Genomic DNA, 27,185 nt, shown 5'->3' with positions numbered 1-27,185 from the left:
GTTAAAATGCTTAAAATGCAGCGATTCAGATTCAATTGTTTTTCTTTAAAAAAAACTTGTTTTTATTGTGCAAAAGCAGTAAAAAATCTATATAAACTTGGTCTTGCAGTAATCGTTCGGAGCCAGATAAGAAAGTTATCATGTTATTTTTACTGAATGGTGAACGCAGTAAAAAAAAAACTCTAAAAAATAGTGACATTTCTGAAAGTTTTTTTCATCTCCCCAAAAAAACGTAATAAAAGTAATGCAACATATTATACTCGTATGTAACCCAAAGTGGTGCCATTAAAAAGTACATCTCGTCCAAAAAAAACAAGCCCCTGTAAGACTATGTCAAGTTGTAATGCCTCTTGCAATGCAACAATGAAAATTGCTTGGTCCTTAAGGCACAAAATAGGCTGGTCACTAAGGGGTTAACAAACATATACAGTAAATGCAGTATAAACTGGAAGCATTCGAAACGAGACTAGTGCCCATACAAGATACATATAGAGGTAGTAAGATAGGTAAGATTTTAAACAGGTGGTTCGGTTACCGGACAACATTTCCCATATAGCACCCATGGTGCCATACTTCCGTGTCCTCTGCTGCCATGATGCAGCACTGCAGCCCTGTTGTCCTTCTGGTGTTTGTTGTGGAAGATGATGCCACTGGAAAACACCTGACCAATCAATGGCTACAGCCTTACTGCCCATTCTCCTGGCATCAGTGCTCACATCCTGGCTGCCATGATGCCAGGAGTTTGGAACTGAGACGCTGCAGCAGTCAAGTGATTTCCGTTGACATCATTTTCCTCAACAAACACAAGGAGGACAACAGGGCTGTAGTGTTGGGCCCCTGTGGCAGCAGAGGATAGATAAGTACTGCTCCTTGTTGTTATAGCACAAGGGCACTATAGGAGTAGGGTTGTCATCCGGCAGTTAAACAACCGGCCTGGCCGGTATTTTTCCTGTCAGGCCAGTGCCGGTATTTTTTATTTTATCAGCCCTATTACAGGCTGGTATTTTCAGAGCCTGCACTGTCCCCTAGTGCCAGTTAACTCTTCTCTGGCAGGGGAAACACAGACCTGCAGAGCCAACGTCTTCCAGGGCCTCCAGTGATGTCATGTCATGTGATACCCTGTGCGGAAGGAGTCAGGGATCACAGGACCACGGGGAGCTCAGTAAATGTAGGATTCTGCAGCTGTGTGTGTCAGGATGAATGTAGTGGAGCTGTGTGTGTGTTGCAGCTGTGGGGTTCTGGATGGATGGATTGAGTAAGTGAGTGGAGGTGTGTGTGTGATGTGTTTGGGGGTTAGAATGGATGTAGTGGAGCTGTGTGTGTGTGTGTGTTGCAGCTGTGGGGTGATAGATGGATTGAGTGAGCGAGTGGAGTTGAGTGTGTGTGTGTGATGTGTGTGAGGGTGAGTATGGATGTAGTGGAGCTGTGTGTGTGATGTGTGTAGAGGTCAGGATTGATGTAGTGGAGCTGTGTGTGTGATGTGTGTGGAGGTCAGGATTGATGTACTGGAGCTGTGTGTGTGATGTCTGTGAGGGTCAGGATTGATGTAGTGGAGCTGTGTGTGAGGGTCAGGATTGATGTAGTGGAGCTGTGTGTGTGATGTGTGTGTGGGTCAGTATGGATATAGTGGAGCTGTGTGATGTGTGTGGGGGTCAGGATGGATGTAGTGAAGTTGTGTGTGATGTGTGTGGGGGTCAGGATGGATGTAGTGGAGCTGTGTGTGTGATGTCTGGGGATCACGATGGATGTTGCGGAGCTGTGTGTGTGATGTCTGGGGATCAGGATGGATGTAGTGGAGTTGTGTGTGTGTGTGTGTGATGTATGGGGGTAAGGATGGATGTCCGGCTGGCCCTGCAGTGACCGTGTCTGGACTCGAGGAGGAGAGCGGAGGAGCAGTACATGCGATACGAGGTATGAACCATGTACTGCATGTAATCTTGTATGTTTAGGTGGTATACGTTATACCAGCTGTACATATAATTACATACAGGACATATCTACCTTACATCAGCATCACTATATACAGGGGAGGTATATCTCCTCCATATAGTGATATGGACCATGCTAGGGTAACCTGGGTATCTCATGTATATAATTACATGTGTAGATTGTATGCGATGCGAGCGTCTGCAGCGTGTACTCGCGAGTAGATAACGTGTGAATCACACTAAACGTCATCTACTCGCGAGAACACGCTGGACGGGATTCCGCACATACGCACAAACGCTGGACGGGATCCAGGAGATAGAGGAGGAAAATGCTGTGATACGTCAGGCCCCTGACATGCCCCTTTTTTTTACCATGGCTGGTATTTTTTCGTGAGAAAGGTGGCAACCCTATATAGGAGGAATGTTGTCCTGTAATAGGACAACCCCTTTAAGCCTTTTCAAACAGTCCAGGTTGATACATTGTAAAAGGAATCTGTCAGATCCCTAAAGCGGGCCGGACTGCGGGCAGCAGGGCCTAGTGATGGACCCAATGATTTCAATGGTCTATTATGTATACCTATCAGTTTAGTGGATTTGTAAATCTTACTTTTGAGACATTGCAGGTCTGGACTGCAGAGGAGTCCAGTGAAGCTCATGTATATTCATATATGCACACTCCCCCGACCCTCCTCCTTCCTTCACATGCTGACTTGCAGGTCTCTCCATGTGTACAGTAAGAAGGACCTGAAAAGCTCCACTAAGTTTCAAAACTAGGAATTGCAAAACCAAAACCGATGAGTCTAAGACCTTATTCACACAACGTATTTTACATCAGTTTTTTGTGAGCCAAAACCAGAAGTGGAACGTACAGAGAGAAAGTAGAATGGAAAGATTTGCATTTCTTTCATATTTTGGACCCGTTTCTAGTTTTGGCTCACAAAATGCTGATAAATAATACGCCATGTGAATAAGCCCTAAGTGACAGATTGCTGAAATCAGTGTGTCCATCCCTGTACGCTGCTGCCTGGCCAGCTCAGGGGGTCTGTCAGGTTCCATTTAACTACACGGATATTGTACATTGTAGCAAACCATTGGAGCTGCTGTGGTTGGATACAAAGGGCTGGGTCTGCATAGGTTTTCGGCCTCTGGATTTTCACAAGAATATTCTCATTCAGAGGCCCAAAATTGTAATCTTGAAAATGGTGAAGATATGAAAGTGAATTGAATTTTTTTTTCAGATTTCATTGCATATTAATTAAAAGAGTTGTACCAAAATCTAAAGTTATTCCCTATCCACAACGTAAGGGATAACTTTATGATGGTGAAGGGACGATTTTTGGGCCTCCTACTGATACTGAAAAAGCAGTCCCCAACAGTCCTAGCATGAATGAAGCGGAGGACGCACTACATTCATTTCGATCACAGCAGCAGAAATAATTGAGTAGGAGTACTCAGTAATCTTTGGCGCTGTCATTGAAGTGAATGGAGTAGCAGCACGCTTGCATGATTTCTGTTCCATTTATGCTGGGACCATTGTCACCCCTGTTCTCGGTCACTTAAGGGCCCAGTGGTCAGACCCTTACTGATCATAAAGTTATCCTCTATCCTGTGGAGAGGGAATACTGTTAGATTTTGGCAAAACTCCTTTAAGCTTTATCAAAGGGTTTGTCCGCCTGGAAATTATTGTTGGGCTTTACTCAGGATAGGCTATCAATTGTAGATCGTCAGGTATCCGCTGCCAGGTATCCACACCGGTCAACTATTTGCTGGGCTGATGCGCATAAGCACCGAGCTGATGTTTACAGGAAGCAGACAACTCCATTCCCACTGCAGTGGTCAGGATTGGTATTACAGAAAAGTTATCATTGAAGTGAATGGAAACTTTACTGGTAATACAGGTAGATTGGTGGAGATGCCAGGCAGCGGACCTCCGCTGATCTACAATCGATGGCCTATCCGTGAAATAGCCCATCACTAGTTGTAAGCTGGACGACCACTTTTATTCACTGCATATTTGCACTGCCCCGTTCACTTCAGTGGACTATTAGGGCTTCTTCATATGGGCGCATTCACAAATACGCTCGCCGCTACAGAGCGTACTTGCGCATGAATCTGTCAAAGTCTTTTTTTCTTAACATTCAAACTTCGCACTATTGCACACCAAAAAAAATCTGAAAGATAGGTACTACCCTATCTTTCTCGCACGTATTAAAACTACTACGCGCACGAATCACGCTAGTGAAAATGAAACCATTGAAATCAATGGTTTCGTTTTGTCTCGTTTCATCGATTCTCATGCCCGCAAAGCGTTAAGAAAAAACACGGCTATCTATTTAGGCCTTTAGTGCGTAATATGCACCAAAATAGAACATGCTGCATTTTTTTCATGCAACTGAACATCACGTAAAAGAAATCCGCACATGTGAATGAACCAATTGAAACTAATGGATCTATTCATTGCGTATTACGCGCTTAATACGCCTGTGTGAACAAGCCCTAAAAGGCAAATCTGTGCCATTGTAACTTCATGGAATTCTTTTTAGAAGGTTCCTCAAAAAAAAACAGTTGATCACAGAATCACTCCTTAGTCCCTCAGCACTAAAATGTAATCTGATGGGCAATTGGCAACAATCATTTAGTTCCCTTAAGGCCCATTTAGGCATAAAGATGATCACTCAAAAGATGACTTTTGAGTGATCATTTTGCATAAAACTACTACTTGGTACTAATGCCTATTAGTACCAATTAGTAACGTGTCAGCAGTAGGGAGCTGTATTCAGGGAACAGACCACATGCTGTTTGCTGAATACATCCCCTTTGTTCTGCCATGCTGATTACAGCTGAGACAATGTAATCAGCTGTTATCAGCCCTCTCAGGGCAGAATACAGCATGAACACATTAGCTCAGACGTATTTGCAAATATGTTTTCTCTACCAGACCACCCTCAAGCTTTCTTAAAGCGGTATTCCAGGCCTTAACAACTGAGGATAGGTTATTAATAGTTGTTTGACAGGCGTCCACCCCTTAGGATCCCTGACGATGAGCTGATCTTCTGGTCCTGTCCGTAATGAGGAGATGGAAGTGTAATAGAAGGCATTAGCCCCATTGATTTCAATGGGAGTAAAACCAGCTAGTACACTTCCAGCCTTGACCACAAATGAAGACTGACAGTGTGGCAGATAACCAGCTGATCAGCAGGGATCCTGAGCCGTAGATTCCTGTCAGTCCTGAGGATAGGTCCTCAATTGTAAAAGCCTGGAATACCCCTATAAGGGTCTGTTTGGCTGACTATAAGCTTTGTATGGCTTTATGTTGGAGTAGACATTATTTCTACTACAATCATTAAGTATATCGTTAACCTCTTGATCACTCTCTTACAGATGGCTGATGAAGGTCTACCTACAAAGACTTGGACACCCCGTATTGTAAACACCTGTAACAATCTTTCACAATAGAATGTAAAGGATATTATTATAAATTATTTTTGGCTAATACTGCCAAATTTTCCTTAATTTCTTAATTCTATTAAAAGCATACTCAAACATTGTTTTTCAGTGTTCTACTGTGTATTTCTATGGTGTATAATGAGAATGACTAGAGACAGGTGCAGTCGAAGAACTCTGCATGCAGAATACTGTCACGCTGAACGTATTGCTAGATGCGTCTATAATGTCCTGTAAATAAATGCTCTTCTCTAACCAATGTTTTTAAAACACCTTTTTATCTGTTAGACTGATTCTTTCATTTGTTTAACCTGCTGTTGTATTACGTGTCCGTATCAACCAGATGATCGCAGATCATGTACTTTATTTTTGCCTTATTGTAGTGAAAACATAATAAAGTTAAATAAAGTTACTTTTTGTTTTAAAAAAATCAAAAGAAGTTGCTCTCTAGCAAGTTAACATGAATTTATGATCAGGTTGTCCTGAATCCATTAATTTATAAGGGTCTGTTAGGGTCTATGTATACTGAGGTATACCGTGTGTTGTGAGTAGAGATGAGCGAGCATACTCGGTAAGGCGATCTACTCGAGAGAGCATCGCCTTGTTCGAGTACCTGCTGGCTCGTCCCTGAAGATTCGGGGGGGCCGCGGGGATCGGGGGCGGCGCGGGGCAGTGAGGGGGAGCGGGGAGGAGAGAGAGAGATCCCTCTCTCTCTCTCTCTCTCTCTCTCCCTCCCGATCCCCTCTGCAACCCCCCACTCACCCCCGCGCCCCCCCCCCCCCCGAATCTTCAGGGACGAGCCAGCAGGTACTCAAAAAAGGCGATGCTCTCTCGAGTAGATCGCCTTACCGAGTATGCTCGCTCATCTCTAGTTGTGAGGAATTCCTAAGATATACCTCTTCCATATGCCTCTGATGAATGCTGCTGTATAGGCACATAGTGACATATGTTGCCCATAGGCTCCCATGTTAAAAAAGAATACTGCATGGTAACTTTTGTATTGTATTCCTATTTATTGAATAGCACAGATTGCCTACAGTTGATAAAAATGCACCAGGACAAATTTTCTAAAATATATATACATACACATACACTGTTAGACAAATTTTCTAACACTATGGTCTTAGATACAGCTGCTCAGCTGCACTATACCTCTAAATGATTCAGTCACCACATAATCGCCAGATATGAGCTTTACACAGTGATAGTTATTACAGTGCAGTCACTTCTGGGGATCGCAGGTGATGGTTCACCGATTGGAGTCACACATTCTTGCTTTTCTTCTCTCTGGGCCCAAACCACTATGATGACTTCTTCCAATCACAACTCAGCTCTGCACACTCTCAATACCCAGCTGCTGTCACTGAACCCTTCAGTACTCCCCCCAATAATACTAGTGCCATCTCTGTGACCCCACAAGGTAATAATGCTCCCTCTGTGGACCCACTTACATATTGTGCTTCCTCTGTGGCCTCACCTACTAATCTTGCCCCTCTGTGATGCTAAATTTTTAATAGTGCCTCCTCTGTGGTCCCACTTACTAATAATGTCCCCACTTTGTAATAGTGGCCCCCACCACGAGGGCCCCACCCCAGCTCATCCAGCAGCAATAAATCCATATTCATCACTCCCACAGGACTTCCCCCTCTCCAGCTGGCTGGACTCACTGAGAGCAGGAGCCCTGGGAGGTGTCAGGTTATGTGGAGTACAGAGCATGCTGTCTGTGGTCATTGTAATCAGTACCTGTGACATGCCTTCCAAGATAACCTGGAATAGCCCCCAAATCCATCATGGTTGGGAGGCATGTAAGAACATCTGTCAGCTCTATTAAGTACCACAAGCACCAGCCACATGATGGAGAAGATTATACAAATCACTTTATCCCTCAACATCAGATCAAGTCACTTGGTGCGGTGATAGTATATTCATGGTTGTTACAGAAATATGCCTCCAGATTCTTTCTAGAACCCCTCAATTTGATGATGGAATGAAAAAATCCATCCATTTTGGAAGAAAATCTGGTTAATCATAAAATGTATAGCCCGGTATAGTGTGACACTGTATGATTAAATTCAAACAGAGGGAATTTTTATTCATCATATTCAGAAGTGAAGAATGTAAAAGAGCCATCAGTATAAGGGAACCTTTACATGGAACTCTCAAGCACTTCAGCGCCTGACAGCCATCTTAACGTTTATTGCTCCTGTGCTTTCATACAGTAGAGATGACCGCTCATTGAATAGAGGCAGAGCACGCCAGATATCTCTTCCAGCCATCTACCTTCATTCAGAGTAAACAGGCAGTTGTTCATAGATAGGCCGACTTTCAGCTGCAAGTATATTTTCCTGTACGGGAACACAACCTAAAAGACATATAACTCCTATCTAATTTTTAAGTAAAATCACAAACCAATTTCATATATAGATCGATCCCATTCATAAAAATTACTCTGAGTCATATGGTTAAAACTGACCTACATAGTGTTTCACTCAAAGCACAACCCAGTAATTTCACAATATTTGTGATTGGGACAATGATATCTCACAAAAGTGGAAACTAACGCCTACCTTGGTTCTTGGTGAGCTCATAGTCGTCACAGAAGATGTTGAAGGTGGCTACCTCTTATGTCATTCTACTTGCAGCAAGTCACCTATTTAAATGTGGTTAAGATACCTGCCTACACGCTCTGAGATAAGCCAACTAGTGAAATCCAGAGTTGGACTCCTGTATGGTGTGTTATACTAATGGCACCACGGTCTCATATGTGTACATTTACATACTTAATTTCTGAGTATGATGAATAAAGACTGGCTTTGCTTGAATTTACACCAGTTTTATTCTTTATTAGAAGTCTTGTTGCAGTAACTATTACCACTAAAATTCCTTCCACAGTGGACGAGTTCTTAATTACTTCAAGGAAGTAATCAAAGGAAATGTTCAAATGTGGTTTTGGAGACCGGTTTCTAAAGCAACCAGGAATCGCACTGGAAGGTGTGTTTCCTAGACATTTTCTTCAGATGGTGGAGAAGGAGGATTTCTTACAAGGTTTATCAGATTTTTTCCTGCTGGCTTGCTCTAACGTTGAGTGGTGGCGTGATTACTAGATTTTGGTGATATTGAAAACTTTTTAACTGTTTTCTTTGTGCTCATCTGCTCTGTGGGGTGTCTTGTTTTGCACTATCCAGTCAATCTTACATTTATACAATACATGTTGGAGTAGAGAAGTCATCCACACTGCACAGACGTGTAACCATCAAGCTTCATTCAAGTAAACGGTTATCCCTGCTCTCCTGGACAATTATTTAGTCACACCATATACCACATCACACAAAGAACAGAACAGCCCAGTGCACCCTACATTTTCACTATGGTACTGGTTCGGGGAGAAGAAGCAATGGCAATCGTGGAATGGGCAAAAAAACAGAACACCCGTGACTTCACCTACCTAATTACTATCTCCATTCCCTGTCACCACACATGTACATCCACTGGTGAGGCACATGCATCGTCATTATGTGGCTGGTGAGGCCCCAGTAGCAAAAATTTCAAGCTGTGCTTGTAAGAACACACTGTGCAGAACAGATACTGTTTAATGACAATATAGTGCCTAAGGTTGTAGTACCTGGCACAATTTTTAGTGCTTTTGAAATCCTTTAGGCCCTTGCACTAGACAAAAAAAAAACAGTACATCAGCTTTAGGCCGCCTGCAGACGAGCGGAAATCCCGCCGCGGGATTTCCCGCGGGATTTCCGCCGCTGAAAGTCTGCATAGGAGTGCATTACAATACGCACTCCTATGCAGACGGCCGCGGTTTGGCCGCGCGAAATCTCGCGCGGCAAACAAACCGCGGCATGTTCTAATTTTCTGCGGGGCACGCACTCACCTGGCCGCCGGCTCCGGTCTGCGCATGCGCCGGCTGCGCGGCAGCTGGCACATCAAAGAGCCGGGGCCGCCAGGCGCGGGTGAGTACGCGCTCGTCCCTGCAGGCTCTGGGGTCGGATCGCGCGGCGAGATTTCTCGCTGCCGGATCCGACCCGCTCGTCTGCAGGCGGCCTTACCATGAATATTGCTTTATATAATAATTGTAATGTTTCAGCAATGTAAATGTAATAAATGATGTCACGTTGATAATATTGAGTGTATATTTATGCATAATTAAAATCATATTGGTAAATTTTGAACATGTAAAGAAAATTACTTTATATCACCAGCAACATGAAATTTTATTCAGTCTATGCAGCATGTTATATCCTCGTATCGCCTGTTTAGGCTCCTTTCACATCTACGATGGAACCCCTGTTAGAGATACCATACTAAATCCCATATAAAATAGTGCAGCTATTTCATCCAAGAATAATTATTCACTCAGGGGGCTCCTGACTGCCCAAAGATTTCACTTCTCAAGCTGCTGATATAAAATGAAAGCTGAGCTGTGATTGGTTGCTATAGGGAACAGGGATAGTCTTACTGTTTGACAGTTTTGATAAATGAGGCTCAAAATGTTTTACTCTGCTGTAGTCATTGCTAGGGACACAATGGCTGCTGACGAAGACAGGAAAGCATTTTGTGTCTTTGATTTTCGCGTCTGCCAGTCTGTTATTAGTGCGCAACTTTATTTTTGAGCAAACTTTGGTGAAGATCCACTCAATGGGCACACAACACATAAGTGGTACCCCAATTTTAAGGAAAAAGGTTGCACCTGTAAGCAAAAATCAATGATGTGGAAAACATTTTTGATGTTGTGCAACAAAACTTTTTGAGTTTCTGTTTCCAATGATATCAAATTTATTTATCTGAGTGTCAATAAATGTAATTCACAAGTGTTTCAAGTCGGGAAGGTAATAACCCTGTATATGCCATCACTTTCTGATTGGTGGCAGACCAACTGCCGGGACACAGTATGCACAGAAGGGGGATGAGAGAGAAAAGCTAAAGAGCCTATCACTGTATAATTCTAAATCCTGATGGTTATGTCACAATGCTAGCTTTAGAGTCACAGATTGTTCTGTCATAATTCTAATTAGAATCCGATCTCTGGAATGAGTCTAATGGTATTTATATAGAAAGTATCCAACACCTGACAGACTGCTCTTACATGCTGCAAAATCATGCAGGTAACTGAGAACACGAATATAACTGTATATATTGAATTATACTCCACTATGTAGAAAACAGTAGATATTTTCAGTACTCACTTCTAATACAAATCCAAAAACAAGGAGGTTAATCCTCCTGCCATTTTTAATTAAGATAACCCCAGCCCTGCCTTTAGATTCAGGTCACCAAGATGAATGGGTCTAGATATGACCTAGGGAACCCCCACCTATAAATTCTGGCGCAGGATATAAATAATGAGCAATCTTCAAGGGTATGGTACGCTTCATTTCTGACAACAGTTGGAATATAAGCTGGTATTAATGTAGTATGTCTCCACAGAAGTATGGGTTGGCCTGGCTCACCTACAGGTCATGGCCCAAGCTGTTAAAAGCTCCCGATTGGTGGAGACATACTACACTAGTACCATGGAGAGCACACGGCCCCATTGTAGCTTATGAGGCAATACACATCGATGTTTTCTCACAAGGACACATTGTCCATGTGAAATACTCATGGAATGTCCTATTTCTGTCCATTTCAAGGACGAGAAATAGGACATGCAGTGCCCCTGAATCATCCGTTTATACCAGACAGCACACAGCAGTTACAGTGTGTGCATGTAGCCTTAGTATGCTTGGTACCATGCTTTAGACTTCTATTAGTTTATCAACCCTCACTAGAAGAGCTTACCCAGCGGTTCACTATTTTCTCACTCAGACTTAGTCCCTGCACCTGTGTTAAGGTGACCAGACGTCCCGATTTAGGTGGGACAGTCCCGCATTGGGACCCTGTGTCCCACCTTATGCTGGGACCAAAGCGGGACAGGCATTTGTCCCTCTTCCTGGTGACATCTGGTCACCATTAAAAGTGATTACCAGCTGGGATGCCGCAGCTCCCCAGCTGGTAATGAATCTGCAGCGCCGCAGGCCGGATGCACACACAGACGGCAGTGTGTGCATCTGGGATCTTCCTTCTCCTCCTTCCCTCTTTGGTTCTGAAAGAGAGGAGAGAGGAGGAGGCACTGCTGCAGGTACACACACACTTCCAGCCGCCGGCAGCAGCACTGAGATGAGCGTCGGCGCTGTGAAGACCAAGAGGAGGGTAAGTATATGGATCTTAGGGGGAGCGTTAATACTATGAGGCTATTGGGGGGGGGGGTACTATTATTGCTGGGGCTGGTATAGGAGTCACTATTACTACTGAGGCCACTCTGCACGTGGCAGCATACCTCAAGCAGAGTTAGGAGATGTTTACACATGGCGGAAATGCTGCGGAATATCCGCAGGGAAAAAAATTATGCAGCAAATTCCACATCTAAAAAAACTGCCAAAATTTGTACCATTGGTACAGACTGGAAATTAGCCACGTATCCGCAGCTGATTTCAAACTGCATGGCGCTCCCCCTCACCTCCTAAGAAGGCTTCAAGCTGTCTGCGCTCCCCGGCTTCCAGTTCCCTGCATCCCAGTCAGGTGCGCACCGCTAGTCAGGTCAGGCCACTACAGGTCACTGGGAATCAGAAGCCAAGGAGTGCTGGCAGCGGGAAGCCTACGGAGGAGGTGAGGGGAGCGCCGCACAGTATGAAATCAGCTGTGGATACACGGCTTATTTCCAGTCAAAATCTGCAGCAATAGTATGTATTTTGACTGTTTTTTGAATGCAGAAATGCTGCGGAATTTGCTCCCTTTTATTTTCTGAACTGGCCATGTACTTTTAGTAATGATGGAGGTAAAATCATACGTCGTGATAAGCCCCGCCCCTGTTCACACCCCTTTGTCCCACTTTGACCCTGGGAAAATCTGGTCACCTTAACCTGTGTTGTGCAACAAAAATTGTCCACTTTATGTCATAGGCCAATCAATCTTTGTATGTTCAGTACTATTGTGCCAAGATTTGGTTTCCCCACATATTATGAGTAAATGAGCTATCACGCAAACCAGTAATAAGTTTTATTACAGAAATTTGCCTCCATCCTGTTGAAAATCTCTGTGGGAGCTCCAGTGCCCACTATCTGCCTGCTTCTTCTACTGGCGGGCTTTTCTTTTGCTAAGTGAAGTCCGTACACCGTTGCACAGTACTTGGTGTATGGACGGAAAACAGGCTGGTAGCACGGGTGGACAGCGCCTGGTTGTACATGCCTACACCTGTTCTAGAGGCTTGCTGGGAGGTGGGAACAGACACGCCATGTAGGTCAACAACATTGGCCGACACGTTGGGTTTTGCAGCTGTCAAAGCAACTCCACAGCTCTTCGGTGGGATCCTGGTTTGATCGCTGGGCTCTGCTCCTCTGTCCTCGGCAGTAAAAACACAACTGAAGAGAGCGCAGGTGCACAAAATGATGCCCACTAGATGCATGTTCCATCTAAGAATATGTCCCTTAAAGGGGTACTCTGGTTACAGCATGTTTTTTCATGTTTTTACCCATCCACTGGATGAGGGGAAACAGATAGATTGGTCAGAGTCCAACTACTGCACCCGCACCGATCCCGGGTAAGTCCTATTTTCTTCATCCTCCTCGCTGCAGACACCGCAGTGAGGATGAGATTGAATGCAGTGCAGGTCAGGCTTGCGCAGTGTTGCTCCATTCATTTACAATGGGACTGTCAGAGTTAGCCAAGTACAAGCACTTGGTTATTTCCGTCAGCCCCATTGAAATGAATGGAGCAAAGGCCGGCAAAACTCCAACCTGCACTGCATTCCACGACATTACTGTGGATAGCAGAAGCCGCCCAGAAGTGAGGAGGATGGAATGTTCTTGTGATCAGTGGGGGTCCCAGCAGTCCATCTAATGGAAGGGTGAAAACTTGAAAAAACGTTCTGTAACCAAAATAGCACTTTAATAAGCCTAGGACAAGAACACATTGGCTGGAGAGAAGAGACCTTGATGCACACTGACCCCATAAGAAGCCAGGGGCCAGCACATGCCCATGAGAGACTATGGAAATGGGTAGGAGAGCAGCAACAATGGGGATCAGACTCAGGGAAGAAGAAATCATGTAGGACACAGAAGAGGAGAGGTCAGGGAAAGCACAATTGTAGTAGTGGATGGGACGCTGAACATGAGACAAAGTGAGCTGGCGGTACATGACAGTGTATATAGTGTGGAAGTTCGCAGTATGCAGTTTATGCAGTGCACCAAGATATACATGCAGCACACTGATAGGGATTTTTCCATGTTACGTTAATATGCTGTGGGGCTCCAAATCAAAGGTGGTTATGGCAGCCACCATGAGAAAGCAATAGACACAGGCATCACGGTCGTGTCTTAGAGCAATCTGAGTTTATTGTGTACATTGTCTTTCTTATACAAAAAATAGTAGGCGTATCAGAGGCTAGTGTTACAGAGGTTGACCTGTTTTACTGGTACATAATTTTGTCTTCTCTATAAACAATGCTTTATTTGTTTGTTTGTAGACATCGTGTCTGGTACCCTGATTATCATCACACTCTACATTCTAATCACATGCCCTACCTAGACAGCAGTAAGAAACAAAGCATTCCATACAACCTTTTGATCAGTGTAACGAGATAAACAAGATCTTGGAGACATGATGGACACTTAAGATTACACCAGTACTTAATGTAATTAAGTACTAGCCTAAATGTACAAGCATTTTTAGCAGAGCTTTTTATAGGACACAGAATAGAGTGTACAATTTAGGCCTACAGCCTCCGGAAACGTATAAAGATACATACATATATACATTAATATGTTCATAACCCTCACAATCCCCCATTTGAAACAGTCCATCTTGAAAAGAGCCTTTGTAGTGGTACTATCAGGGGTGCTAAGCCACCCCTGCCGGTCTTTCTATCCTCTTCGCCGGATCCCCACTGTTGTTGCTCTTTTACGTATGACTGTTTTAACGATATCGTAGAGGGAGCGATTCCAGATAATTTGCTTGTCTCCGTATCCCACAGAATGTCCATAAATTGCAAACACTCAAAAGAATGAACAAAAGAAACAGTATTAGTAAAGGGTGAAACATAAAATCCATCATCTTTCCTGCAATAGGTGACCATTCAGTAAAAATATCATACCAGTTATACTCTGTGTCTACCTGGATCTTAGTACCTAGGCTGACTAGCTTATCTCCTACCCATACATTTTTCTAATTCCATAAGGGAGAGGTTAGTAACATCCAAATGTTTTTGAAGGTGTTCAGTGTCTTTCATTAGTCTTACAATTCTACCTAAGGATACAGTCAGAGTTGACATAGGGATAGCATCTGGGTGCCAGTAGTACCTTAATGTTGCTTCAGCATCTGGCAAAAAGGTGTAAGTTTCTGTAAACCGATGTATCACCGACATGTTCTGTATACATCCAGACAATGGAGTGGTGAGATTATACATATTGGTGGTTCCAGTTCGGTTGGCAACAAAGAATATATACATATTGGGGGCCAACTTCTATCAGCATATGGAAAGACGCAGGTAGCACCGTCCAATCACATATGCTGACTGAAGGCTGCTGGAAACATGGCTCATATGCGGCTGTACTCCGTCCGCATGCTAGGCCATCCAGTGTTTCTTCACAGTTCTCTATACCATGGGTTTTATTTTCACTATAAATCATCATACCTGTGAACTTGGGCAACCAATATTGTAAAGCATATAGAGGCGGTCCGAACACCACAGGTAGTACTACAGACTTACACATCAGGCTTGTGTCCTTTACATCATAAAATCATTTCCCCAGTGCTATACTCATCAGAGCATTCTACACCATCAGCCCCGGGCCGTATCCAAGATGCTACTGGAATTACATTATTGAGAATATTTCTCCACAATTTTTCATTATTTGTCATCACATCTGACCGCTTTGTCCCTCTCGTGAATCATATATACATATTGCAGGCTACATTGTGTATAGTTCATGAATTTACTCATATTTACAAACAAATCCTTTTAAACCGCAAAACCAGATTAAAAAGCGTTAATACATCCTTATCATATCTTAATGCAAGACATCGGGGGAGGAACAAGGAAGGCATGCATTGTGCCTGAACATTTATCAATCTAGAAACATCCTGTCCTACCCCAGCCATTTTATTCTTCATCACCTCTAAATCTATAGAGTTCAGAACCCCTACACCTGTACCAATTCCCCCTAATAGGGTATCATACCATTTTCGTTTTCCTCTGGTGCAGGGTTTCATTGCCTGAAGAGAAATATTATAATGCAATATGGTTTTCTGGCTCTTTGTGGATGATAAGGGGTGTCAAATGCCTGGGAGTTACCCAGGGCAGACATGAAGTGTTGCATTATTTCACCTGTGAAATGTGTACCTCTATCTGACTCGATTACCTCTGGTACCCCGTATCTGCAGATTACCTTATTCATGAGCTTCTTTTCGGTTACCTGCTCATTTACTTTTGTAACAGGGTACGCCTCCAACCTGAAAAACATCAACAACAAGCACATATTCATACTTCCCAACACGTGGGAGCTGAATGTCGTCAATTTGCAATCCCTGAAATGGGTAGAGTGGTCCTGGCAAGTGCCTTTGTGGTCAATTTACTTCTACCCTGTTGCTTACGGCATAGCTCATGCAAAACTGGACAAATGATGTAGCAGCTACAAAGAACCCAGGGGGCAACCCTTTCTCTCTCAAGCGTAGGTAACATAGCTGCCTTCGATAGGTGAGTCTTTCCATGGATCAGCTGGGCCATCATGGGGTACAGGGATCGTGGTAGGCAAGTTACTGACTGTTTGCCATACGCCACCCTGTTCTACTGCTCCCATATTAGTCCATTTATCTTTTTCTTCTTTGCTGGCTTGTGACTGTAATGTCTTTAGTACATCAATGTTCAAATTTTTATCAAAGTCCAAATCATAGTCTCTGACTTGTGCGGTCAGTATCTTCTTTCCTTCTTTCTTCCACGGCTTGAGGGCCGCTGTCTGCGCTGAAGTCTGCTAGGGCGTTGCCTTTTGCTTCTGCACTGTTGGCTTTAGTATGAGCTTTCACCTTCAGGATTGCTACTTTGTCTGGTAGGAGTAGGGCTTTCATAAGGTTCTGTACTGCTACACCATTCTCAATGGGTTGTCCTACAGAAGTTTAAAAATGCCTGGCCTTCCATATTGGGCCGTAACCATGATCTATGCCGAATACATACCAGGAGTCAGTGTAAATGGTTACCTTCTGTCACTCTACACGCCTCAGTGAGGGCCTTCAGTTCCGCTTCTTGTACTGAGACATGCGGAGGCATTCTGCTTTTAGAGATCTTGTTGTGTGAACACTGCATATCTGGTGTGGAGTCATCAATCACCCTGGTACCATCTATAAAAACAACTCAAAATATGTATTAACAAGGGGTTTCAATAACTCTTTAAAACTTAAACTTTCTTGTTGCATCAATGCTAGACAATCATGCTGATATTCTATTCCAAATAGATCACGTTCTTATTTGCAAAAAATTTTTTTTTTTTTTTTAAAATAGCTGATCTGTAGTACATAGATCACCTATGCATCCCCCTCCCCCATTTGATCACCTATGCCTCCCCCTCCCCCATTTGAAACAGGATACTCGATTGGAAGAAGAGTAGCCGGGTTCACCATTGAAAAGAAATATTAAAAAGGGGGGGCATGAGCAAAGCACATTGCAACCTTATTTGACGAGCTAGAGACAGATGTTTAGGTTGTACTTGAGTGAGTATACTCTGGATGTCATGAGGGGTGAGAACCACTAGGGGGGGTAGTTCAGGACCAACTCAGAAGACTTGTCAACCCTTACTTGTACTGCTGCCACCGCACAGACACAGGAGGGGGCTCCTCGGGCTACCGGAGTAATACCCAAGTGACCGTGGACGTCCTCCATGTTTTTGCGTCAATACTGCTGTCGCATGAAAGGCCAGGGACGGCAGTATGAGACAAGTCCCAAAAAGGTGCGAAGCTTTGGCAGCAGAAGAAGATACAGAAATGGCTTGAACTGCAGCCCTGCGTCGTTCTGTGAGATGTCTGCCTTCTTGAGCTAGACAACAACCTTTTGTTTACAAAGCTGTAATTTTTCCTTTTTAAGCCTTGCAGCCATTTTCTGCTAAAAAAAAATTTTAGAAGAGAAATGGGTGCAGATTGACATGTTTTCATATCCTCAGCACAAAGCTGGAAAGTCATTAACATATTGCAACAGCACAGTCCCCTCAGGCGGAGTCCAAGCCTGCAGGACAGTTACATAAATGCCCTTTTGTCTGAAAAGGGGCCGGAGATTCAGACTGTCTCCACTCTGGCTTATTATCTATGACCTTAGGGATTTCAATAGACCTTCTACAAAGGCCATACTAAGTACATGTTTACCCATCTCTTCTATGCCCCTATATCCCAGATCTGACAAACGTTGTTGAAGGGGGGCATAGAATTGTTTTACACTTTCTTCCTTCTCTTTGTGTGATATTAGAAAGAGACAAGGAGGATTCTCTCAATTTTTTTTTTTTTCTTTTTCCCCAATGTTTCAGACAAATTAAAAATATTTTACCACTTCTCAATTCTCTATGTTTAATTTTATCCCAATCTGTGCCACAATAGTCTTTCACATAATTTTAGATTATAGTTCCCGCTGCCTTCCCTGTTCTACATATACTCCTGCATCTCCTCCTTGTCCTCATGCTTCCACTCACTAGCCTAGGATCTAGTGAGTATAGGCATAACCGGTTTGTGCCGAGGAGCTCCGCAAGCAGGGCAGCTCTCTCTCCAATCCGGGTTCTGTTGTCCACAATGCCAGCAGGTCCATCCCTCCAGTCCAATGTTTGACCTTGGAGTGGATGACTTGGCATAGGGTGGGGAGGAGACGGTTGGAATTGAGATGAAGGAGGGGGTGAAGATGGAAGAGGGAACTAACCCGACAATGAGAGAACATCTTTGAATTCTTTTCTCATTTCATTTTCAGCTACTGAACAGTATATATATATATATATATATATATACAATACAACATACTTCCTGTGTAGCCAAATATAACCAATTCTTAATTCAGATTTCTTTGCAAAGACAAGTAGGTCTTCTAAAGCCCAGTACTCCCCACCCTTTGAAATGTATCTTATCTTCTATAGAACACAGAAACTTCTCCAGACAAATAGCTGTATAACTGGTTCCACTGCCTGTAAACATCTTCTAAACTGCAAATTCACACTCACTAAGGGGGTTTTATTCATTCCTATACGGACTGATAATATGTGAAGTAGAAATTGGGATAGCATTTACTGTACACCAGACTTCCAATAATGAGCGAATTATGTATAGATAAGAAAAACTCTTAGTACCGCGGTTTTTACACAATTCGCTCAGAATAGGCTACCCAATGACAAACACAATACAACTTATGCCCATTTCTACCCACATACTGATATTCACCACACTGCGACCACTCAGCGGCCAATATATTATAGGGGGCTTTATTCCACCCTGGCATAATTAACAATTCATCGGACACTTCTTTGTTCTTAGCTACCGACATTTTCGTACTATTGCGGATTTTCTTAAAAGGCGACATTTTCACACTGTGCCAGATTATCACAAGAAATTCTTCAACTATCAGTTTATCAAAATTTTCCTTTAAAACAAACTAGTGTATTACTCTCTGCGTAATCCGGTTCACAGCGCTATTAATATATATTGCTGCAAGGAGCAAGACTTAGTTCAAAGTACGCTTTAAAGAGAGTAAGACACTATAAAAGGTTCATACTGTAGTTGATTGGGACCCTAATAAGTGGGATGGGGACCAATATTCATTTGCCAATTTCTTTAGCTATCTTTCACACCTTATCCTCTTTACCAGCAGTATGGACAATGGCTGGCGGTTTATGTACACCAAGAGGCTTATAATTTTTATTCTTTCACACACATAAAACAATTGTTTGTTTCACTATTTTTCTGTGCAGTCTTCCGCACCTTATCCTCTTTACCAGCAGTATGGACAATGGCTGGCGGTTTATGTACACCAAGAGGCTTATTATTTTTATTATTATTTTCTTTATACACTCTTCAAATAAAATACTGTTGTTAATTGGAAATGGGATACACTTTAAATAGAACTTTTGCTATTAATTTGACTAAAGTACTTATCAGGTGTTTCAAGTACACAATTATCTCATATTAATATCTTAATTTAATAATATTCAAATTAACACAACTCAATATTTTTGAATTCCACATATTCCACGAATCTGTATATACATATATACACTGTGGTAATCCTGGGCTATTAGATGCCCCTCCTTTGGTCACTCCATTTGTTCAAGTGAGAGACTTAACATGGAGTCTAAGAGTGACCTTCACTCTATACATTACCACAATATACATATATATACACCAACATCCACTTAAAATGGAGACACACTTCTCACCTAGGCTGGACTGTGTGTAGGGTGGAGCAAGACCTGTTCCTATTGTTCTTCCCTCCCATCTCCTTACATCACCTAGCTCCACCCCCTGTGGTCTGGCTCAGCATTTGGTCATTTTTGCTTCATTTCGTTTCTGGTTACCGGACAGTATACACCATATAGCACAGTCTAACTCTCATACAGGTCCTTCCATTTATACACACACATAAAGACAAAAACATTTGCATGTCAGTTACTAAAGTGTCAGTACTTTTTTAAGTGTCAGTACTTCCTCACTTGTCTAAAAGTGTCGGTACTTCCCAACCCTGCTTATTTCCCCCCGTCTCAACTACTTCTCTTATACCTATAAGAGGCTCCCATTCAGGGATTTTATCCCCTGAAAATTTTAGGCTTCCCTGGTACAATTTATACCATGCCTTCCCGAGATCGGCAAGAGGGTTTCATATTCTGTACTTCCTCACCCTGTACACTGACCATGCAAAGTAACAAATAAAGACAATAACAGTTAAACACCCGCACAGCATATTCAGCCCACCATATGAATTCTTAAAAAGCTTGAAGATTTATAAGAGGCATGCACTTCTTACCCCTCGGACAGGAAAGGAGCAGCCAGGAAGCACGGATAGATTGTGGCAAGATAAAACCTTACCTTACTGCGCAGTTTTTGTCAATCCGTGGTTCCGAGTGGCTCCTTATCCCATCTGGGTCCGGGGGGGTTCGAGGTGTAGGTGGTCCTCTTGTTCCATCAAGCCCCACGTTGGGCGCCAATTACTGATAGGGATTTTTCCATGTTACGTTAATATGCTGTGGGGCTCCAAATCAAAGGTGGTTATGGCAGCCACCATGAGAAAGCAATAGACACAGGCATCACGGTCGTGTCTTAGAGCAATCTGAGTTTATTGTGTACATTGTCTTTCTTATACAAAAAATAGTAGGCGTATCAGAGGCTAGTGTTACAGAGGTTGACCTGTTTTACTGGTACATAATTTTGTCTTCTCTATAAACAATGCTTTATTTGTTTGTTTGTAGACATCGTGTCTGGTACCCTGATTATCATCACACTCTACATTCTAATCACATGCCCTACCTAGACAGCAGTAAGAAACAAAGCATTCCATACAACCTTTTGATCAGTGTAACGAGATAAACAAGATCTTGGAGACATGATGGACACTTAAGATTACACCAGTACTTAATGTAATTAAGTACTAGCCTAAATGTACAAGCATTTTTAGCAGAGCTTTTTATAGGACACAGAATAGAGTGTACAATTTAGGCCTACAGCCTCCGGAAACGTATAAAGATACATACATATATACATTAATATGTTCATAACCCTCACAACACCAAAAGTGAATTTATTCTTATTATCGGTATGTGACATCACTTTTTTACAATCTCAATGTCCTTACAGACTGTTTATTAGTGGCACTGAGTAGCAGTATAAAATATTAACATACAACTATCGCACATGTCACTAGAATTCCTTTTAACATAGTTGATGCATTATTCACTAAAGTCATCTATCTCACACAAAGACGAGTCTATACTTTTGTAACTTTTCAAAGTCAGAATAAAAATGAGGAATCATATTAGAACTTTAGCAAACAGCAATGTACGGTAAATAGGAATTTGCGAGTTTGCTACATTATGTAACTAGGCAAATTAAATTGAAGGCAGAAATGAAAAACCACATGCGGACACCATCCCTTGGGTCTCAAGAAAATGTATTTTCGATGTATGAAAAACAAAATGTAAACATGAAAGTAGCATTGGATAATGACTATGACTCACGTCCTCTGTATCTATTATTAAGCCAGTCTTGCTGTGCTGTCCTGATCATACCAGCGGTTTCACACTTCAAAGACTTTAGCTTTCATTTAGATGTTGTCTTTGGACTTGGAGAATACATTTGTCCCAAGATGCAGTTTGCCTTGAGGATAGATAGAGGCAAAATATATGTTATTCACAACTCATCCTATAAACCCAATGCATTATTTCCATGGGTAAGGAAGGGTATGATTTCTCCTTAGGGGAAGCACCTAGTGAGGAGACTTAAGCCCCATTTACACGCAAAGATGATCACTCAAAATTTGTTTAAAAGATAGGATGATTGACAGGCGGAGTGATCATTTTACATAAGCTGCTAATGGGCACTAATGCCCATTAGTAGCTTATTAGCTTCATTTGCATGTACATGAGCCTCTGTGCTCTGTATGCAGAGTTTACTTTCCTTTTTAATGACTTTTATTGATTTGAGATAAGTTGTTGCAGCAAGTTATCACAGTTTAGTTATATAATATATACAAAAGGGCCACGTTAGCGAAAATGTTTACATCTCTGCCACCTCACATGATTGCCTGTCCACTCTAAAAGTCTTCTCGCTGTATTGCAGTCACTTCCATGCAGTGCAGCCTGATGCTTGTCAGGCACCATCTTGATGGTGAAAATGTAGTTTTTACTTTCAATCAATCCCATGATGCATCAGCACAGTATTAGCTAGAGGTTATACCATTTCTACTTACTGGGGGAAGCAATGTAAATATCATTACCTTCTATAGTCAACTAAATAAGCTACAGACCATAAGTATACAGTCAGCAGGATGAGCTGTGAGCTCCTCTATCACTGTGTCACAGGTGCTGTGTGATCATCGTTAGTAACTGTGACAAGGGTGCCTGTGTTCCCCTCTAGACAGTTTCTGTGTTAGGTTCATGTAACAGCGTCACACAAACTGAGAAATTGACTAGTAACTGAACACAAACCCAAGTAGATCTGAGCTGGTCAGAACTGAAATTACACAACCATCTGAGGAGAAAGTTTCAGATAGAAAGAAATAACTATCCAAGGTGAAACTAATCAACATATACTTGGGGAATAGCTATCTAATGAATAGGAAAAAAAATCACTGGCGTGTCCCATTTATAATGAAATAAATAAGTATAAGAACAAACAAATATATGTATACTTTTTATACTAATTGAAACAGAATCCAAATGAAGATACAGAATGGAACGATGTCCTCAGAGCTTTTGAGATTATTCCTCCCAAGAAAGAAGAAAAAGATGAAATTGAAGAATTGGCTTTAAAAATGCAAAAGGAAGCAGCAGGTGAGTAGCACACAACAAACACTGGGATTGTCAAGAAAAGACAATAACATGTTCCACACAGGCTCAGCAGCAGCACTAATGCCATGCAGAATAAAATGACAACTGTCAAATGTGTTTTCAGAATAGATACATAAAACATAGCCATAGCTAGACGTTAGATGGAAAATTAGAGATTAACAAAAATATGAAAGCTCTTCCTGTCTATAAGAACATTAAAGGTGACCTTTCAGCTCTTCTAAGTGAATTCTTGTATACTCCAGAAAATACCATATATATTCGAGTATTAGCAGACCCGAGTATAAGCCGAGTCAATAAGTTTCACCACAAAAAAATGGTAAAACTTATTGACTCGAGCATAAGCCTAGCTATACTCAAGTATACACTAGGTAAAAAAATAAGCAATATTCATCTCTTAGCCACCGTCTGTGTCCCCGGCACGATGCTGTCCATTCAGTAATGTCATTCTGAATGGCTGTGATTGGTTTTTCAAGCGCCAGCTGTGATTGGCCGGCACTCGTTCCAGTCACAGCACTTCCTCACACAGCGCTGATGGCGGGGATTTCAAAACCAAGCCAGGGAGATGACAGCAGGGAGAAGACTGAAGCAGCTTGCCACACTGCCAGGGAGAGCATCGCGCTGGGAACACAGATGCCACCTGAGAGGTGAGTATTGAGGTTTTTTTTTTTTTTTTTTACCTCACTCGAGTATAAGCCAAGGGGGGCTTTTTCAGCACTTTTTTTTTTTTGCTGAAAAACTCAGCTTATACTTGAGTATATACGGTAAGCATTCAGTAACATCTTTTTATTATACCTCTACAATGTGTTGTGTCTCTATTACTCCTGGAAATCTAAGAATAAATTGAGAATTTAGTGTTACCAGCCCCCTTGTCTGAAAAATAATGCTCCAGAATTGTTATTTCATTGGATTACAAGTATTTACCGTATATACTCGAGTATAAGCCGAGTTTTTCAGCACAAAAAAATGTGCTGAAAAAGCTCCCCTGGGCTTATACTCAAGTGAGGTAAAAAAAACCACTAGTACTCACCTATCAGCCGGCGTCTGTGTCCCCGGCGCGATGTTCTCCCCGAAAGGCTGAATGGCTGTGATTGGTTTATCGAGCGCCGGCTGTGATTGGCCGGCGCTCGATCCTATCACAGCGCTGACGGTGGGGATTTCAAAAGCAAGCCAGGGAGAAGACAGTGGGGAGAAGATTGCAGCACCTGTCCACCCCGCCGAGGAGAGCATCGCACCTGGGACAGCATCGCGCCGGGGACACAGACGCCGGCTGATAGGTGAGTATTGCTTTTTTTTTTACCCAGTATGTACTCGAGTATAGCTCGGCTTTTTTTTTGTGGTAAAACGTATTGACTCGGTTTATATTTGGGACGGCTAATACTCGAGTATATACGGTACTTAAATAGACATCTCAGAAGATTTACTAGGTCCACTTTAAGAAAAAGTTACCTATGTGCAGCAAAACTACTGTTTGTAAATCCTGTTGAACCTTCACAAACCTGCTGAAAGCAAATTACATCTCGGCTATAGAAAGACATATCACAGCTTGAGTTTGTTCAAAGGCAGACGACTAAAGTAATAAATATAATGGGCGGACTACAATACCCAGAGAGGTTACCAAAATTGGGGTTATTTAGTTTAGAAAAAAGACAGCTGAGGGGCGATGGAAACCAGAAGCAAATGGAAAGCTATCTGTTTCCATTTTTAATTTTCATTCCTTTCAACTGCTTCAGCTGTGAACTTAGCCTTAGGGCTCAGTCAGACGGGCGCATTGGCACCCGTACACCGACGCTGATGCGCCCGTGTGACTGACAGTTAGAAGACGTCCGTCTCTCTCCAGTGCTGGTCATAGAACACATGACCGGCAATGGAGGCGGTCACATGTTCTTCCTCCCAGCGCTGCAGAAAGACGGCCGTCTTCAGGTACGTCCGCCTGCTGGCTGCAGTAACACGGGCGCCGATGCGCCTGTGTGACTGAGCCCTTACTATGTTACAAGTCCCCTGGTGCAAGCATTTCTGCTGCCTTAACACTCTGCGCCACACAAGGCTCTATTTTGAATGATCCGAAAGGCTGAGAATAATGCGCAACCCTTTAATAGACATGGACATACACAGATGTTAGCATTAAAATGTTTCAGTTTTTATATGGTAGAACCAGCTTAAAAAGCACGTTTCGAAGCAACGCAATGCTTCTTCTTTAGTATTGCTGGGGATACATGCTAGTTAATATGGGGGCTCGGCACCCTATGCATATATTTCTCTTGCTACTTCACTATCAAGATACCTAATTATGACAAGGACCTACTCACCACCACACCCGACCGCCACTGAGGTAGCGCCACTCTTTTTTCTACACCATATAATCTAATTTAGATTAAAAAGCGAACAGCAACAGGAGCCGCAGTGATTGGGTGAGGTCAGTACTGCTAGCCAAGCGGCTTTGAAAAGAGTTTTTGTCTGCGGATAACCCTTTTAAATCTCATCTTGTCCTATAGATTTGCTATAAATAAACTTTTCTTGTCCAGTTGTTCGCAGTCATCAAAATTGCAATGATTGTGACATTTAAACCAGCCTAATGCATTCTTACTAACTAATAAATATCAAGACAGCCATTTCTTAGACCATAAAGTGGTAAAACAGAAGTTTTTAAATTGTTATATTTAGTGAAACCCTACGAAAAAATGACCCTCGCTGGCTTAAAGGAAGCTGAGGACACATTCCAGGAAGAGGATGAGAGAGCGATACAAATGTACAGGTAACTTGTGTCTTTGTTTTCTACTGGTTTAACTTGATTCAGACCAATTGCTGTATATATATATATATATATATATATATATATATATATATATATATATATATATATATATATATATATATATATATATATATATATTGCTTACTCCTGAGCTTTAAAGGGGTTGTCTAGAGTTAGAAAAACATGGCTGTTTTCTCCCAAACACTGCACCACCCTTGTCCATAGGAAGTGGCGGATTGGGAACCCAAAGTGGCCCTGGAAAAAGAATTGCAAAGTGCCCTTATAGTTCACGTGAGCCCAAATCATCAGCAATTAGGGCAAACACAAGTAAGCACAGAAAGTGTTATACTGTGAATAAAAAAATCAAAGAAACATACAGTATCAGGGCAATCACTATGAACCATAAAATCATCTCCATACTGTCACTGAACAAAATCCTCTATATCAAGACCAATATTACTAATAATAACACTATATATGGGACAATTAATAGCACCACACCTCGATGACATATTTCCATCACATAGTGACAGAATAATGACACCATACTGGTACTGAATAAAGACCACTATAAAGAAAATTCCCCCAGATAATACTCCCAGACCATGACCACATAATACTACCAGACTGTTGCCGAACCCCCTCCCCTTCAGATATACAAAGAACAATATTACCCCCATACAGTGACCAGGTAGCAGTAGATACGAGCTGTACATAGGCTCTGCAGACCATATAAGTGATTACAGTGCCATTATATTCAGTGATCACACGTGATTTTTCCCTTTTCTTCTGCATCCGGCCCTGATTGCCATGAAGATTTCTCGCGACCACGACCTGTCTCTGCAGAATTTGACACACAGACCTCTTTGGATCCTCACATTTCCACCACCCTTCCTACATTATGCAACCCTCTATGCAATCCTCCCTTCTAATGTCCCTGTTATTGATAATACTACCTGTGGCACCCCACACAGTAATACTATCCCCATTTTTGCCCATAGACCCCACACAGTAAGTGCTGCTTATAGTTACACCCACCCACACAGTAACAGCGCCCCATGTTATCAATAAGGCCCTCTTTAAGCCTCTACTGAGTAATAATACCCCCTTTTCCCTCCACTCAGTAATAATGGACCTTCTGAACCCCCATTCAATAATAATGGCTTCTTTTGCCACACTTAGAAATAATGGCTCACTTTGCCCCCCACGACTTCAGTAAAATGGCCCTTTTGATACCCCTTTCCCATTCAGTAATAATGGCCTCTTTTGCCTTACATTCAGTAATAATGTTCAGTAATAATGGCCCCTTTTAGCCCCAACCATTGATACTGGCCTATTTTGCCCCCTATTTGGTAATAACGAGCTTTATTCCATGCCAATTCGGTCAAAATGGCCTCTTAGTAATAGAATTTAAAAAACAAACTATACACACCTCACCCGCTCTGTTGATCCCCTGGCTGCAGCAGTCGGCGTAGCTGTATCCCTCTGACTTCCGGCTTGATC

At 42.4% G+C, this 27,185-nt stretch overlaps 1 protein-coding gene across 1 annotated transcript in view; it reads left to right on the top strand.

The window, feature by feature from the left end:
• Positions 1-27,185, top strand: part of LOC136573522 (phosducin-like protein 2) — a 79,193-nt gene that overhangs the window by 42,880 nt on the left and 9,128 nt on the right. The window contains exons 7-8 of the mRNA XM_066574802.1: positions 22,792-22,912; positions 25,592-25,682. Of these exons, the coding sequence (XP_066430899.1) occupies positions 22,792-22,912; positions 25,592-25,682 (212 nt within the window). The remainder of the gene's footprint in view (positions 1-22,791; positions 22,913-25,591; positions 25,683-27,185) is intronic.

This window comes from Eleutherodactylus coqui, chromosome 7 (genome assembly GCF_035609145.1).
Source record: "Eleutherodactylus coqui strain aEleCoq1 chromosome 7, aEleCoq1.hap1, whole genome shotgun sequence".
NCBI lineage: Eukaryota > Metazoa > Chordata > Amphibia > Anura > Eleutherodactylidae > Eleutherodactylus > Eleutherodactylus coqui.
The sequence above is the reverse complement of the archived record's forward strand: the minus strand, read 5'-3'. Positions and strand labels throughout refer to the sequence as shown.